Source organism: Paramacrobiotus metropolitanus, unplaced genomic scaffold (genome assembly GCF_019649055.1).
Source record: "Paramacrobiotus metropolitanus isolate TYO unplaced genomic scaffold, Prichtersi_v1.0 Parri_scaffold0000002, whole genome shotgun sequence".
NCBI classification, from domain to species: domain Eukaryota; kingdom Metazoa; phylum Tardigrada; class Eutardigrada; order Parachela; family Macrobiotidae; genus Paramacrobiotus; species Paramacrobiotus metropolitanus.
The window spans coordinates 205,407-222,803 of record NW_026570222.1 but is presented as its reverse complement, the minus strand read 5'-3'; the positions used below and the strand labels follow the sequence as shown (position 1 = coordinate 222,803).

Here is a 17,397-nt window from a genome sequence, read left to right as displayed (position 1 = left end):
TGGCATAGTGGCATATGCAATCGTGAAGTAAAGTTTGAGCAGAAGACTCCGCCCAGTTTTCTTTCAGTCCAAACGTTTGACAGTTTTGTACCCTTTGTTCTCTTTGCGATAACCGAAAGAGCAATAGCGATAACCTTCGCATGCGAGTGTAGTCAGCAATAGGCTGCCAATAGCATATTCAAGTCACTATAATAACGTGGTAATAACCATCTTCGGCTGCAGCGGATAAGTAAACGGACTGTATAGTGTGGGCCAGTGCCAGCATTTTAAGCGGCTCGATCGTGTTGGTAACTTGGTGTACAGTAGAGTATTAATTTTGTGAAGATATGATTTGTTGCAAGCCTTTCCAAAATTACTCCAGCCGAGTATAGTACTCCCAGTGATCGACTAGGAGAATTACGTAGCACAAAATCAGGAATATGTGCTGCCAATTGTGACGACGTATTACGAAACTTATATGGGAACTTCGTAATTCTATTATTTAATGATATGTGAAGGAGCCTGTGAGAGTCGCAGATTGGGATTTGACTTAAATATCTCGCTGGACTCGATATTTTGGAATTCTTGTGCTGTGGATTAATAGCCGCATGGGCATCTGGAATATGACGTTGTCTGGCCCCTGACGGGAGGGTGGAGAGTTCGCTTATGATTTTGCCACTTGGGCATTCGTGCTAATGCAGTCATTTTATAAAAACAAATATTTGTTTAAACCGAGGTAAGCGAAGCGTGGACTTGCTGTTACTGGAAAATTGTCATGAAAAGTCAGTTTATATTTTAGGTGCAAGTTGATTTAGAATTTAGATGTTGGTAATTATTTATTCCACTATCGAATGCAATCTCCGTTTGGCACTGCGTGTTACGCTCGTTTTACAGTTACAATTTACATACATACTTCTACTCATATTGGTCACGCTTTGATTTGAGGAAGTTTATTAGTTTCAGAATTGTTTAAATCAAATAAGTAACTGATAGTTTTCATTTTTCATATGTTGGGCTTTTGCAATTTCGCATCATAAACGGTACGGTCGTAGTCATAAATACTAATAAATACCCTATGCAGTACGTGTCTTGCCATTTCAACTTGTTGCTTCAGAACGTGGAAAGAAGTGGAACAGTTTTAAGTGCACATACTTACAAACTTCGAAGTTACTTTCTGAATTGTTAGTTATAATAAATTGAAAATGGATTGTTCTATTTTGTTGATTGCTGTTTGACCGAAATTATCGCTATTTGGTAAATTAATAAGGGTTGTCATTACTGTTGGATTGAAGTTGATTGTGAAAATTTTTTTTATTTCTATGAGTATATTTTCTGCAGCTGGGATAACAGAATTTTTCGAATGATTGGATGGTACCGGTGACGATGGCGTATGCTATAATTTATAAACGATAACATCGCAGACTCACAAATCACAACCAAATAAGGCCATAATGTATTATCTAGTGAAAATGTAGGAGCAGTTTTTTTCTATGAGTAGTTCTTGTCCAGATATTTTGTTCCATTAGGGATCAAGCACTAGCTATGATCCATAAATCATCGTTCTGGAATGAAACGAGTGAAAACGGGAAATTTTGTATTTGCTGAAAACTTAGGAGCTCACCAGTCAGATACGTTCCTTTTGAGTTTTGCTTGTGGATTCTGAGACCCATGACCAGCCGAATGGTGCCAAGTTGTCAACTGTGCCATGCTTATGCTTGGTGTTTTAGTTGTTCGCTCCAAATTACTTAAAGATTCCTATAAGAGAAAGAAGATTCTCTTTCCTTCTTTTCTAGATTTCTTTTCTTTCTTCTATTTCTTTCTCTTTTAAGTCAGAAGTGTACTGGACTAACTGGAACTGAAATCTGACTAACTGAATAATAAGATGTCTGCATGTGCTTTTTAAGTTTTTGAAAATTTCTTGCTTTTTATGTGCCACTAACAATAAGAAAAGACAACACGAGGAACAGCCTGCTGGTGTTTAATGGAAATATGTGCGTGTATTGTGCTATGGGAAGTAATACAGCATTATTACCATAGTGTAAGATTTTATGTTCAAAGTGGTAGAGAAACTATTAACAGCGTGCTTAGACCAACTACGTCAGCTATTAATACCGAATGCCGACACGGCTCTGAACTGTTTGGTGTGTTTACGAAATTACGGTGACGTTTTCTAGTTGTGTTACGGTCTGCTTGGTTGTAAATCGAAGCATGTTCTGTTTCTGGACGATGTGGTAAATTGGAGATAGCGTATTGGAATTTGGGGGACGTATAACACATTCATTACTTAACTGTTTTTGTGGAAAGACTTTTCATGACGCTACATTGATAATTTTCTTATTTAGACTTTGTGTATTACAATAACTGCATAGGTTTATTCGTAGTTTATATGCACTACATACGTCTTATTTGAGGCTCGTAGAGACATAAAAGCGTTAATACAGGAAAAGATTTCTTTTCCAGGTAATTCGCTGTTGTTCAGTTTGATGTTTGGAGAAGAAATTTGTACGGTGTGGACAGAGCGAAAGTGAAAAAGCAGCAGTTAACAAGACGCCTTGGGCGGAGCAAGTAGACCCGGTGCGTGCGATTGCGGCAATTTCAACGGTAGGTCGCCACTCGCCAGCAGTTCTCCTTCTTCCATCTTCAGGCATAATAATCGTGTTGAAATTTGCGCTGTGTTGATCAGGAAATGGTATTGTTTACATACAGTTGTATATTGAGTTGACACTCGTCGCTAGTATAAGCACAAAATGAAGAATAATATGTTACCATAAGTCCATAATTATAATATTAGCTATTATTTATTACCAACGTTTGATGATTCCATATCTTAAAAAGTTTTGCTCCGTACCGGACACTGAAATAAACGAGTACGCTAATATCGACAAAGTAAACGTGTGCGAAGTTATTTATTTTTCTACTGCTGGGTATGCGTTATTTAGTCAGCATTACGTTAGCATTTTCGTTTTGACTTTTACTTTTCACTAAGTGATAGAGTAAGCTTATTAATAAAAGACTTGGTATAAAACTGTAAAGATGTTATCCCGATAGGAGTTATTATTCCATCAGTCGTAAATCTTGTCCTTTCTTCAGCCTTCTTATTGTTGATTTTGGGCTGCTCATGCTAGCGGATGCGGTGCATGGAACGTACAGTATTTACTAGGGTATATGTTGTAGATTTTTAGAGTTTGCTCTAGAAATCTGTGTTCTCTCCTGAGATAAACTTTTGTCATATTGGTCTGTGGTCTTCATATAAATTTTCACCGCCGAAGGTTTTTTTTTTATTTGCGATGAACAAGGGGATGGGTGTCAGTGACTCTTGTGGGACTAGTACTGCCAGGAATGCAAACGAAACTGAACGTGGTTGCGCTTTGCAGTAGCGCACATGATTTTGTGCATATATTAAAAGCATTTTTCAGCGCAACAGATTTCGAAAGTAATGCAGTTAATAATTATGAATGGTGTCGAATTGTTGTTAGGCTCACTCAGGCTACAAAACCGAAGTGAAGCGGTAATGCTTCCGCACAATTTTTTCAGCCGTAGACTCGTGATAAGAGGGGCCTTAAATGAATAATGCGAAGAAGCTTGGATGGTGCCATGATGCCATCACAAACATTTTCGTAATATTTTTGTATAAATATCTCAAATCAGGACGCAGGTGTAAATGAGGCGTGAAAAGTTTATGAACAGTCGTTAAAAATACTCGATAATTTGTGTCAATCCTTGAATAAATAAAAAAAGAAAAGTATTACTTTTTACGTGCACCCTGCTGCCCTAATGCAATCAAACTGAAATTATTAAAATTTTACGTAATTTCGTTCTGAAGCCTAGAAATGTGAAAGAAATTGTAAATTTACAGTTTGTAAGGTGCCGCATTGATAATAAACCACGTATTAAGAGTGAGTGTGATAATGTTATGTATATTCACTGTGATGATTGGAACAAGTGGAGTGACCACGGTATTACTTACAATTAATCTAATACTTGAGGTTTGCGGCGACGTTAAGTTGTTGCTGGATTGGGCCTAACAGTTAAATCAAGGTCTGTTTTGCTATCTACTCATTACAGTGCTAAGTTTAGACTGAAATATTTTAATTGGATGCGATTATGACAGGGCTAAAAGTTGTGAGCGGCCTCGAATTCTGTTAGGCGCCTCACTCAGCCTGGGTGTTTTCTTTTTCTTGAGAATTTCTGCTTCCTCTTGAAGTTACTGCTCACTGCTGCCGGGACAATCTTTCAGTTTCACTGTTCCGCTGTCGCCTGCTAACTGATAAAAGCACAATATGATTACAATTTTTCATCCAGTTGAGTCGGCATTTTGTAGTCTGCATCAGCACGAACGAAAGTGAACAACAGCGCGCAGGATTTCTGCTTCACTTACAGGATTGTCGATGCACTACTAAATACCGAATTTGTTGTCAATAATACGTCATTATCTGCCTTTTATTTTAAGCGGTAAAGAGAAGCTACTTTATTTTTAGGCAGCACATTTTGCAGATGTGAGCATGGAAAAATAATTCTGGAGGCTCGCATTTCACTACATCAACTATTGCAGCTGTGGCAACCAGTTATATTACGTAGTTAGGGTTAACCTTGTTAACACTTCTCCGTTAATTTGTCATTTTTTGAAGATACCCATTGTCACCGCGACGAAAGCGTTATGGTATTTTTAATCTACATACCGTATTGTATTTTACCAAAAAGTGACCCGGGGTCGCTATTTTATCGTATGGGTGTGGGATGGGGTGGGGAAAACTTGAAAAAAACAACAACCCTTCAGTGGGATCTACATTTCGAGACCGGCTTTCAAATCGGAAAGGGTCACTGTTTCATAAAATACGGTAATTACCCTACTAAGAACCTCTGAAACTTTTAACTTTGTTTCATACACGGATACACCTATGAAGGATCAGTTTGTTGTATGCATGGTTAATTGCTGTTGTTTATTTGTTAGTGATGGATGATGTGGGGAGCCCGCGAAGCGAAGATGACAACACCGAGAGTGAATTGGGCAACAGTGATGCCGAAGGCGTTTGGTCGCCTGATATCGAACAGAGCTTCCAGGAAGCGCTGCAGATTTATCCTCCATGCGGACGTCGAAAGATAATCTTATCCGACGAGGGCAAGATGTATGGTGAGTGTTATTGAAACCTGCTTTACCATTTGCTGATATGATATTGTCAGATTATCAAGTGGTTTTTATTGTGATTGTATAATTATGCGAATTAGTTTGTATTACCATTTTCCTAGGCCGGAACGAGCTTATCGCCCGCTATATCAAAGTGCGAACGGGAAAAACTCGCACCCGCAAGCAGGTGTCCAGTCACATTCAGGTGTTGGCTCGAAAAAAGTCTAGAGAAATCCAGTCGAAATTGAAGGTATGCTGCTACTGATATAATCGCTGGTGAAGGTAATAACTAGCTGATGAATTTGAATTTAGGATCATAGTGCCAAAGAGAAAGCCATGCAGGTTATGTCAACTATGTCTTCGGCACAGATTGTCTCTGCCACAATGTTTCCAAATAAGAATGCAGGAGCTGGACTTCCGCTTCCAACCTTGGGACTGGCCGGGGCCAATGCGGCTTACGGACCGGCCACAGTGAGTGCCCGTTTAACTTTTTTCTTTGGTTGCTTCGTCATTGTGATTTTGTATTTCAGTTCTGGCCAAACAGTGGATCCCATGGACCAGAGTAAGCTGTTGGATGATGTTTATAATTTAAATAACGTTTGTGCTTTCCATGATTTCGATATGTCTGTCTAGTATCAAGCCATGCCTGAACAGTGCCGGCTTTCCTTCGTCTGTTCTTTCGGGAACAAGCCTTATGCAAAATAATGGCAATAATATCACATACGACGGCAGGTCCATTGCGTCGCACAAGTTGCGGTTACTGGATTTTCAGGCTTTTGTGGAAAGCCACCGTGACCCTGATTCGGTAAATACATCCTATGTTTTTTCTTTCCGCGTTTCATGTACATTTCTAGTCCTACTGATTGCTAGTTGCAAACGTCAGATACATACATACATACTAGATTTTTGAAACTGGAGTGGTATCGTTAAAATTCTTGACCGGAAGCGAAAATTAGTGGTTTAAGATCTGTCTTGTAAACCTTCCAGAAACACGTCTTTGTGAACATTGGTCCTTCAACGGGAGTGGAACCGGCACTAGAGGTGAATGATGTTATTTTATTTTTAGAAATTTGATCAACAGCGGAACCAAGTTTTTTTTTCAGACCATTGACTTTCGACAAATCTATGACAAATTTCCCGAGAAAAGAGGCGGTTTGAAGGAACTGTATGAAAAAGGGCCCACGAATGCATTCTTTCTGGTGAAATTCTGGGTAAATCTAAAAATGCTGATTTCGTGCACTATGCAACACCTTTTGAGAGTAGTGGTTACGTGATAATTATGAAGTGGTTTGTGTGTCACGATAGGCGGATATCAACTGTTCCGATATTGATTCCAGTGCTTTCTACGGTGTCTCAAGCACGTAAGTGTGGACGTTGGTGAAATTGTATGCTACTGTGGGGTGATCGTCTTGCGCGTGCTCTGTGAATCAGTATTAATTTTTTGTTTTTGCAGTTTTGAAAGTGCCGAAAGCATGACCATTCAGTGCTCAACGAGGGTGTGTTCATTTGGCAAGCAAGTGGTGGAAAAAGTGGAGGTATGAGCATTCCTGTCATATCTTTCCTGCTCAACCGATATGTGTGTGACATATTTTGCGCTGACGTCGAAGGCAACGAACACCGAGTTTATGAATAGAAGTAGCCCCACATTTATGTTGTTTATGTTTGTAGAAAGATGTTGCTCGCTTTGAGGGAGGCCGTTACATGTATCGGTACGCTCTTTATTTGTATTATTCTTGTTAGTCAGATTACAAAGGACGTTTACTCATCGAACATAATCAAATATGTGCCTATTAATAAAAAAGAGTCTATTTACCTTGCCTTTGTGTCTTACAGGATCAGTCGATCACAGATGTGCGAATACATGATCAACTTTGTTCTTAAACTAAAGGATCTTCCACAAAAGGATATGATGAACAGTGTGCTCGAAAACTTCACGATATTACAGGTAGGTAATGGATGATTATAACTGGACCTGTTTTCTTAATTTCTTATGATCTGTGAAAAGGTTATATCTAGTAAACCTCTAGTTAAAGTAGAGTTCTAGAATGAACGCTTTCGTTTTTCTGCCTTGATTTTATTAATAATACTGAAGCGAAACTGTGACATTACGAATAGTGTAAAATCTGCTTTCTGTAGGTGATTACAAATGACGACACCAAAGAAATTCTCATTTGCCTGGCCTTCGTTTTTGAAGTCTCAACCAGCGATCACGGCACGCAGCATCACGTTTACCGATTAGTCAAAGATTAAATGCATCAAAACAAAGGAAAGTTATCGTTATTTCCGGATTTTGGCCTAGCCTACGATTCAGTATTTTCGCTGTGGACAGCTCATTTCCACGACAGCTATCTGTCAAGCAACTGGCTTTCTTGCCACTCAAGTCAATCCCGTTCCAGCACGTGTGCCTTAAATATATGTTGTTAAATTTGTTAGTTTTCTTTTCTATTCTTAAAGTCTCCTAGATTTGCAGCTGGTTTGTTGTTGCGCTACGAATTATTTCTGGTTTGATACTGTATTTAATGTTTACTGCATTCGTTGAACAATTGGGTGTGAAACCGTTTTAGTTCTGTGCAGTTAACTTTTGGTAGGTTTTCTGGGTATTGTGAGATGGTTTTCACTTCAGACGGTTCATTGTTTGATTTTACCCGTGCAACAGAACTGACAGTTTATATGGGTATCCTTTTATATTCTGCCGTCAAGAATTTACGATCTGTAAAAAGCACAATCACTCAGTCGTCCCCAGTAAAGCTTTAGATATAATTGTCCTTGTATGTTATCAGCTGTTGATATCAAGGGACATGATATTGTCAAGGGATATTGTCAATTATTCATGAATGCAGATCTTTGAGAACTTACAAGCTTACTGTAGACGAAAAGCGGGGAAGCATGCTTACTTCCGGTACTCTTTCGTTGTTATAATTATTTTGATTAGTAACTTCACTAAGTTGGTGTTTAATTGCACCATGACATTAATATGGGTGGTCGTGATTTTGGTTATTTCAGGAAGATCTGAAGCACTTTACAATGCCATGGGACCGGGTGGGTAATTAATTGTTTTGACATCTGTTATGCGCTGGTTCAGCTCCGCGAGTGTACGTAGCAATACATATTGATAAATCATCATAAATGTTTCCGTAAAGGCTTAAACGATTCATGAACCATCCTCTCGCTCCCTTCGTAGTACGTAAAAGAACAAAAAATGTAACGATTTAGGATATAGGTGGAAAACTACTTATGTAATATTAGATGCGGCAAAAACTGACCCAGAAGTGTTGTCAACTTCTCTCTGTTGTCCGAAGATTTCCGCTTCTGTACAAGTTTTGCTCCGATAGAGACCGGAAGACATGATTGCATGTTTGTAACTGCAAGTTTGTTCTATCTGATTTGTGAGAATCAACATAGGTATCCACAAAAACTTCTGGGTCTCCAACAACTAGTTTGTTGTTGGAGATAGGTACATAGGTATCTATTTAAAAATTATAAATTACTGTTACCACACGGGACAGTCGCATTAGTCAAGTGAACGTTTCCTGTCACATAACGGTACCGTACATACCGTACAGAGTGAAGTCAGCGGCGCAAAGCTATCCCGCAATCACAGCTGCAAAATTTGTGCTACGCTACATCAGCTGAAATAATTTATACTTTGTAATACGAGTACTAGGAATAATTTTCAATTTTATACCAAAAAGTAGCAAATTCTGCTTATTATTTGTTGGGAAAAATTGTGGCTGCTCACAACCTCAGAGTAAGAAGTCATAAAATATCCTCAAATTCTGGAACGTGAGTGAAAGTGATAATTAATAACTGCAAATTTTTATCGTAATCAGTAGTTATTCAATAATCATCTCCTGCCAATTTAGCTTCCATTGCTGCATGCTATGTTGCTTGTCAGCATAAACATTTTAGGAGAAGGAAACATATAGTTTTATTGCTGTATTATGATGACAGGTATTAAACTATTAATATTAGCTTTGTTTTCAAGTCCTCGGAGAAAAACAAACCCCTCAACATCTCAGGACCTTTGTGCCTGCAGATTTAAATAAGAGCTACATGGACGCTTTGGCTTTCTTCAACAAACCAAATGATGCTTCGGAAATAACATGGGCGCATGCGGTGAATTCTCGGAGACGTTTGGAAAATGCATTGGATGGTAAGTACATAATAACTGTGGTACTAACTATGTAAAAAACAGTGCACGGTTTATAAATTATGGAGATCGTACTATTGCTTAATTTGCGAGTGTCGTATGCAACTTCAGAATTATATAATATTTCTGTATATTGTATCGCTTATACTGTGTTATGTGTTATACATTACAAGCGGAGTGGACAACTGGCTTTTCTTACGAAACATCGATATTCGGTTCTTCCTGCTTAAAACTGGAATACCAGTTTTGCCTTTTTTTAATTTGTGTTGAATTTTCAGACGTTAGCGTACAAATGCTGGAAGCGGACGTGAGTTTGCAAAGAGAATCAGGTGAATATCACCGTAATGACCAAACATAATTTTTGAATTATCAATTTTGATCTTACGAACTAAATTCATGTAAAGAATGTTAAAAAACAAGGTCGTGACTGCAGTAATTCTGCCGATTTTTCGTCATATGGCGTGCGTTTGGTGTTTTCAACCGAAACGTTTGCTTCCGTCTTATTGTGTTAACACTTGGCATGTTGCGACGTTTTACGGGACATAGTTATCAGCATGAGCAAAAACAAATCACTAGTCAGTATTTTGACAGATTTGGTTATACATTTCTTTCTGCTTTCTGTAGATGGCGAGTTGGTTCCCTTTATGGCACATTCGTCGGACGATCCCAGGTTAAACAATTCGTGCGGCTCATTCTTTCGGAAGCTAATATTTGTATGAAGTCAATTAAAACATCGGTGACATTTGCCACTTTTCAGTGACATCACTTTGGGAGAATGGATTTCGCTGGTCATCGAAAACGGTAGGAAAGGGATAAAGCTGGATTTCAAGTCAATTGATGTGGTCCCGCCTTCCGTCGCCATTCTCCAACGGCATTCCCATAACGCAAGTACACGTAGTAGTAGTACCACATGCTCTTACGGAGAAGCGGAGAGAATTTGCTAATATTAATTAGCTCTGAACGTTACTTTTGGTTAAGTTAAAAACATCGCTGCGAAAATGAATATGAGGGGCTGTTTGTTCGTAGACAAATCTTCAATCACACACCATAAAACCAGCGTGATTTAGGCTGCATTAATATTAGAAAATGACTGTTGCCATCCTCTTTCAAAAATGAAGAATGGTTATTTTTTATCACGCTATCCGCCCATATTTTCTTGACCTTAGGACATTTTTCAGATTTTGCAAGACCGGCTTTGAAATATTTTCACACTTTGTTAAGACAATCAGAAAAGTGAAGCCCGCCCTGTCCAAAACGTGCCGGACATGGCTATAAGCCTATAGTATCATCGACTGTGTGGAAAAAAATTCCTGAAAAGGTGTCCGAAATTTTGTCAAAAATATGGTTGCGTATATCAAAAACAGCGCGTCGAAAAACAATTGCGTTGTAACGGATGCCTATAGTCCACGAAAACACGGTGCAAGCACAGATAGATTTTACGATTGCAGCTTTTTGTTTAAAGAAACGTAACATATATACGAACTGTAAGACTTCGAAGTATTATTTTAAGTGAGTATATTTATGAATAACGTAACATATGTTTTTCTAATAACGTACGGCTGAAAACGTATGGTTATTTATTTATTAATAACGTACGGTTTTAAGTATATCTATTACAGTAATAGCGGTATATACACGTTGAGTGTTTTTCATGATTTTTATTATACAATCCAGAACATAAACTCTATCGTTCACCGCTTCATTTCTGTATTTGCATGTTGGATTAGAATTTTAAACTTCTTCGGTTTGCGTAAGAAGAATCCAAGCTGTACTTTGTGAACTTTTTTTCTAACTGCTTTTTTATTTTTCTGTTGTAGCTCAGCGTGCCGTTGTGGCTAAATGCTGGTAAAGTGACCTGTACCATGTACGTATCTGTGTTTTGCTAACGTCCAGAAGCGATTTTATTGGTATTATCGGGAGTTCCTTATAGATGTGGTCTTAAATTATAACGATAAAATAACGTGGGAGTTGGTCGGTTACTGCCTGTATCTGCAGATATTATTGGCGCTGGTCCTGTGAATGCTCCTGGGATCGGAGTTAATGCACAGCAGTTTCTTGTTGCTGCATACAAATTTGCTCAAAGGCAAGTGACCTTTGCTTTGTAATCCACCGCATTTTCACCATTTTATTGATGGACAGTCTGTATTCTGTATCATGGAAATTGCTGTTGCCGCATTTTTATTCGTTCCGGCTAACATTGGTTCTGTTGATTAGTGTTCTTAGTATTGGTTGGGTCACAAACTGTCCAACTCAAAGCTGTGATGTTGGCAAATACTCGTGGAAACATGTTAAGCAGATGCTGGATGTCATCAGACAACAGCCTGACTCGACACAGCCCGTAACATTCCCAATTCGCGCCGTTTTCGCTTTAAATTCAGTACGTCAGTTGCGGTGGTTGGCGGATTTGATTCCCGGCCGGAAACCGACGTTCACGTTATGGACCAACATAGGTCAGCCAGTCCAGTATATCAGCGTTGTGCACGGCTTCAGATGACATTTTAATGACTTTATGCATACTTACAACATACATACGTGGAGGGGCAATCGGTCCTTGCAAAGCTGTATTGGCAGTATTTAACGCCACTGATTGTAGCCGACGTTGAGTACACCAGAGTGAGCGACTTGTTGCTGTTCCGGACTCAATTTCCGGCTGACAAGGTGTACTATGATTTATTTGACTGGATGATGGCGGAATTTCATGACCGAAAAAAGGATTTTCTGCCGAATAGCGCAGTTGAGCGGCCTTTGTTGCACGACATTTTGACACAGTTTTATATGACCGCTTTGCCGCAATATTCTTATATGGGAACCAATAGTGTCCTTTTGCTGAATGGCCATGGACTACTTGTGAACAGTCAGAAATCGCTGATTATTAATGATAAATCCGAGGTACAGTATAACAGCTGAACCCTTCAACATCAGCTGTTTACCAGTTAGCAGTTTCTGCTTTTTTTTCTGATTATTATTTTTGAGGTTATATTTGAGTTTAAGTACTGTTTTGCTCGTTACGTTTTTTGAGCGTCAGAGGCTTATTATATATGCACCAGCGCGCTGGAACAGTACATCTTTTACAAAAGGAAAACGAATGCCGGAAGTGTTTATTGCTCATAAACATTGATAATAATGGTTTACTCTAGGGTTGGTTTACTTTAGATATTGAAGTACATAACATTTCTGACACAGTACTTTTACAGGTGACTTTCAGGTTTGCATTCGGTGATAACCTGTCGTCAAACAACCGACTCACTACGGTTCTTCCCAATTGGCCACCGGGAGTGAAAAATGCACTGCGCTTGGTGGTAGCGGTGGATGGTTCGGTCTCCCTTCAATCCGGAACATTTGCTATAAACTGGGACGATTCAGATGCAAACTTGAAGCAACTCGCAAGATTAGAATGGACTGGGAACCAGATTACTTCCTACACTGTACCGCCTCTACAATCCTCCGACATCTTAACTGTGACTGCTGTGGATGACATCCGTTCTTGCGCGCGTTAGTACAAAAATCTATTCCCACAGTGTCAGCAACTGTCTACAACGTATTGTATGTAGATTACTGACAGATATTTGTGCGTTTCCATTGCGACCTGTAGGAACATAGCCATAAGTTTGCAGTAACAGTTTTGACGATTGTATGAAATTTTCAGGAACTTTCAGACTGCAGATTAATGACGGCGTTGCAAGCAGTTTATCGAATACACCCTTAAATTGCTGCGTTGAACAGGTGAACACAGAATAGGTTGTAAACGTTCCGATAAATCTACGAATGCACTTGACCACTGCTCGCTTCAATCCAGGTTTCCGCCACATCTGCGAACAATTATGGCGGTCTTGCTATACATTTCGACGGAGTCGCCGGAAGCTTTGCTGCGATTGAGAATATACTACAAATGTGAACAACCGAAAAAGTTGTTATTTGTACTGCTTTGGTATTCTGTTACACGAATACTTAATTTAATCTTTTATTATACACACAGGAAACATGCTTAATGTTCTTTTTTAGTTAAAGAACGGATCTTGGTTCATTGGTTTAACAGCACTCAGGTTTATTTTTATTGTAAAGGCAGGCAGGTAACCCATTAAGGGTTATGATCGAAATCTAGCATGGGAATTTAAACCTGGATAAATAAAACGTATAATGATGAAAGCCACTAGCAAAAGCCACTAATAAAAGAGAAGGCTATCAAGTTAATTACAACGCGCTTCAGTGCATAACGAAAAACAGCAAGTGTGAATCAGTAAGATATGTGAGCTTTTTAATTTCATAAATTTTGATCTACTTAAGTTATGAAAACGAATTGTTGATTATGTCGGGTTTTGTCTAGTGCAGCTTTAATGCACCGAAAAAATAAACTACAGTACTAGTCCGAGTGTGAGTATGGGTGCTACAAAAATTTTAACGTAAATAGAGTACATACAGTGCATGTACTGCACTTGTCGGCATAATTTATTATGGTATGGAAGTGTTATTACGCAATCACAAGATATTGTACCTCGGGCACAGTTACGTTTCCGTCGGCATTTTGCGTTTGCTTATCAACAACGCATTTGTTTTCCAAATATCAGCACAAATTGCCGCTCATTACACCTACAATTTTACCAGAACACAGCTGGGTAGGCAAACAGGACCAACACAACTCTCTGGAATGCCACAGTATAACTATACAACTGAATTATTGCTTATCTTCTTGCTTTGATAGCAATATCAGGAACAATTAATAACGCATAGTGCGTTTTCAAATGTACAGCCACGACCTGGATATCAGTAGCCGTAGCTATGTTGTTTGACGAAGCCTGCGCTGGGCCGCCTTGGGCTAATGATCTCCTGCTAATGATCTCCTGAACTCCTTAAGTACTGGTCGCGAATATGGATTTCGACGATATTTTGGATGTGATTGGTCCGTTCGGGAAATATCAAAAACTCACTGTTTTCCTGGTGGTTCAAGCGGCCTTGTTTCCGTGTGGATTTTTGACGTATAATGCCGTATTTTTTGCTGCTGTTCCCGGTGATTACTGGTGTAAGATTCCCGCTCTGGAAAATGCCACAGTAAACGTTACCACCAAACACTTTTGGCCGCCGGATGAGCACAACGGGACCCTGCAAGGTCACAGCCGCTGCTTCATGTACGACCTCAACTATAGTGCATTGTCGCTATCAGACATAAGCGAACTGACTAATGGCAGTTTGTCTTCTCATAAAACTGTTCCATGTCAGTTCGGATGGGAGTTTGATCGTTCCGTTTTCCAAGATACCATCGTTACGGAGTATTTATTAATATGTGATCGAAGCCTTCTGCAAGCTCTTTCCTTAGCCCTGGTAACAATGGGTGGTGTGTTCGGTCCATTGGTCTTTGGGTTTCTAGCGGATCATTTTGGACGCAAGAAAGGCTATTTCATTATGATCGCCTTCCAGTCAGTATTTTCCGTTTTAACTTCCTTCTCTCACACCTTCGAACTGTATTGCGTATGCCGATTTATGGTGGGTTCGACGTTGTCTTTTTCCTATACGCTTCCGTTGATGCAGAGCATCGAGATTACCGGACGGGATACGCGGGTGCTGATATCCACAGTTTGTTCGTTCGGTTACACGATGAGCGTGGTGATTGTTATTGGTATCGCCTATTTTATTCGAACGTGGCGTTTGCTGGCGCTCGTCACGGCATGTCCCATGTTGTTGATTTTTGGACTTTGGTTTTTCTATCCGGAATCGCCCAGATGGTTATTGGCCAAAGGTCGTTACGACGAACTGGAGGCATTGCTGAGGCACATCGCCCGCGTCAATGGCGTACAACTCACCCCGGAATTCGATGTCGCGTTGCCGAAATTGCTGCGGGACATCGAATCCGAGGAGCAATCTCAAAAATATTCGGCGGCGGATTTGTTCCGGTCGCCCAACCTCAGGAAGAAGACGCTCATTTTAATTTTAATTAATTTTTGTAATTTGGGAGTTTTCCTGGGACTGAATTATTATGCGCCAGTATTTGGCGATGATCCCCATTTAAATTCCTTCCTTACCGCTGTAATTGAGCTACCCCCATATATTTTTGCCACGTTCGTTTGTAATAAATTTGGACGGCGCCTCTGCTTAGTGATCGGAATGGGACTCGCGGCAGCTTCTTCTATTTCCGCCGTGGGCGTGCCTGGTGACGTCACTGCGGCCATTATGGCACTATCATTATCTACCAAATTTTTTATTACGCTGACATTCCTGATCGGCGAATTACTGGAAGATGGTAATACGTAACGTGGCACTTTTATTTGGGTGCATATTCGAATAATCGCGGAAAATGCTTTACAGAAATCTTCCCGACGGTAGTTCGCGCCGAAGGTCATTCCGTCACCAGCTTACTTGCTTCCATTGCAGTACGTGCTTTAAGAGCTTGTATCATCTACTGAAACTTACAAGTTTCGAGCACATAAAATATAAATTAGCAATATTAAAGCATGCACTACACTGCATCATGTGACGTTTTGCAGTTCACAACAATGCAATGCTGTGCTCTGCCTGTTTGAATTACCTGTGTTTATTTCAGGGATGCTTGGCGCCTTTTATCGTGCATTTGGGATACAGTTACGTCATTCTCCCTCTGGCCGTATTCGGTGGTCTGTGTGTAGTTGCCGGATTCTTTGCACTTTTCTTGCCGGAAACGGCTTCGACAGATTTACCACAAACATTAAAAGATGGAGAACGCATAGGGAAAAACATGTCGTGGGGTGATGTGTTCAGTTTTCGATTACCGACCACAAAGTATTCCATTCCGGCTGCAAGTATGCATGATCCAGTCCAGCTGCACAACGCCAAAATTAGAAAGAGGCGAGGACAGAAAGAAAGACGAGGTTTACTTCCAACTACAGCTACTTCTGTATAAAGATACACTCAAATTTTATTGTTAAAGTAATTTTTTACTTTTCGTTGAAACGGTAAATACTTTGCTGGATGTATTAATTCTTTACGTACAAGATCTTTCTCCAGCCGAAAACACGAGCGGTGTCGATATTGTAACTGTGGTACAATAATACAGTATTATTCATTGTACATACTTATGTCGGCTGTTGTAATAAGCGCAATTTCTGTTGTATTTATCCGAGTTTATCCAAATTGGCAGTATCATAGTGCCAGTACAGTATGTATGTACCGTGCACAAAATTTCAAAAATGTGGTGATTTATATGCACCGCACTACCCACGTATTGTCCGAGCTGGCTGGGGTGTATGTGGATAAGGCTACATATTTCGAATGTTCACTGCGCGAAGGCTTTATCCAGTGGAAATGTTTTTTGTACCCCAACTATAGGAGCAAGGATACGAGTAGCCCGAATGTAGAAAATATAGAATATTTTTACTACAAAGTTGTAAGTGAAATTGTCGTCGCAAATGGACTATAGCTGGGCGGGACCCGCTTTGCTCAAAGTGGCCCAGATACGGGTATTAACCGGTGTATAAAAGCTATCTTCATATATAATTTCTATTACAAATTACAACACGAGCACTTTTAACAAAAGCTTCGGAAACTATCACTCATCAAGCATCAATCGACAGCGGCGGCCTAATCACAGAGAAAATTTGGTCTAAATTCGCTCCCATCGGCGCCGTCCCCATGATCGATGCAGCATTTCCTCGCTGTATTTCGATACTGATCCGTTGGCGAAGATATTCCGTGGCTCGTTTTTCGCCGGTTTCCTGACGTATTTTCTGTCCGAATTCCGTTATTGTTCGGACAGCTTCCGGTCCGGGTGGTCCGAGCGTCTCAAAGCCCAGAGCACGGAATAGGTAGTCCTGGCCGATATCGCGATATTTCTCGATCTTGCCCTGCTCGGCCTGTGCTGCTGCTGCTCCCGCTCGTGCGGATGTCGCGACGATGTGCGATATGGCCATTGTATTGACGCACGTTGCGTCCCATGCCAACATCCGTCCTCTCTCCCATGGTGTCAAGGTAACGCCGTCTGGGCGCTTGCTGTCTGTAGGGAAGATACCTTGTGGCTCTAGTTCGCTTTCAAAGCCGGCCGATGCGAGGCTGCGCTTCACAATGGCGTTCAGGCATTTATGCGTAGGGATTCGTCCGCGGCTTTTCTTGCAGCTTAAGCCGTGGTAACCGCGGGCATCCGCCCACTCACCGCATACACAGCGGTGTGGGGTGATGATCG

At 40.3% G+C, this 17,397-nt stretch overlaps 3 protein-coding genes across 16 annotated transcripts; all 3 read left to right on the top strand.

Moving 5' to 3' along the window:
• Positions 1–110: 110 nt before the first annotated feature.
• On the top strand, positions 111–7,847 carry LOC129588882 (transcriptional enhancer factor TEF-1-like). Of its 6 annotated transcripts, none has more exons than XM_055483336.1 (14): positions 111–715; positions 2,440–2,580; positions 4,931–5,110; positions 5,227–5,354; positions 5,474–5,575; positions 5,635–5,666; positions 5,738–5,909; positions 6,092–6,145; positions 6,208–6,315; positions 6,410–6,465; positions 6,558–6,639; positions 6,773–6,813; positions 6,938–7,049; positions 7,241–7,847. In XM_055483336.1, exons 3-14 carry the CDS (start codon positions 4,933–4,935, stop codon positions 7,352–7,354), a joined length of 1,179 nt encoding a protein of 392 aa, XP_055339311.1. In that variant the 5' UTR covers positions 111–715; positions 2,440–2,580; positions 4,931–4,932; the 3' UTR covers positions 7,355–7,847. The 6 variants fall into 6 exon arrangements, with proteins under 6 accessions (XP_055339311.1, XP_055339289.1, XP_055339297.1 ...); XM_055483314.1 differs by having other exon boundaries at positions 112–715; positions 2,440–2,553; positions 5,417–5,575; XM_055483300.1 differs by having other exon boundaries at positions 113–715; positions 5,417–5,575.
• A 109-nt stretch (positions 7,848–7,956) lies between these two features.
• Positions 7,957–13,467, top strand: LOC129588834 (protein FAM151A-like). 9 transcript variants are annotated; one of them, XR_008690527.1, is made up of 12 exons: positions 7,957–8,143; positions 9,090–9,257; positions 9,533–9,583; positions 9,879–9,924; positions 10,012–10,138; positions 11,072–11,099; positions 11,250–11,337; positions 11,469–11,704; positions 11,848–12,143; positions 12,449–12,773; positions 12,901–12,977; positions 13,051–13,103. XR_008690527.1 is itself a non-coding variant. In XM_055483234.1 (12 exons), exons 1-12 carry the CDS (start codon positions 8,068–8,070, stop codon positions 13,147–13,149), a joined length of 1,590 nt encoding a protein of 529 aa, XP_055339209.1. In that variant the 5' UTR covers positions 7,958–8,067; the 3' UTR covers positions 13,150–13,467. The 9 variants fall into 9 exon arrangements, 8 of the variants coding, with proteins under 8 accessions (XP_055339209.1, XP_055339216.1, XP_055339263.1 ...); XM_055483234.1 differs by having other exon boundaries at positions 7,958–8,143; positions 12,449–12,746; positions 13,051–13,467; XM_055483241.1 differs by having other exon boundaries at positions 7,958–8,143; positions 9,141–9,257; positions 12,449–12,746; positions 13,051–13,466.
• Positions 13,468–13,794: 327 nt separating this feature from the next.
• LOC129587705 (beta-alanine transporter-like) lies at positions 13,795–16,312 on the top strand. Its single transcript, XM_055481575.1, has 3 exons — positions 13,795–15,486; positions 15,552–15,616; positions 15,787–16,312. Exons 1-3 carry the CDS (start codon positions 14,121–14,123, stop codon positions 16,120–16,122), a joined length of 1,767 nt encoding a protein of 588 aa, XP_055337550.1. The 5' UTR covers positions 13,795–14,120; the 3' UTR covers positions 16,123–16,312.
• The last annotated feature ends 1,085 nt before the right edge of the window (positions 16,313–17,397 follow it).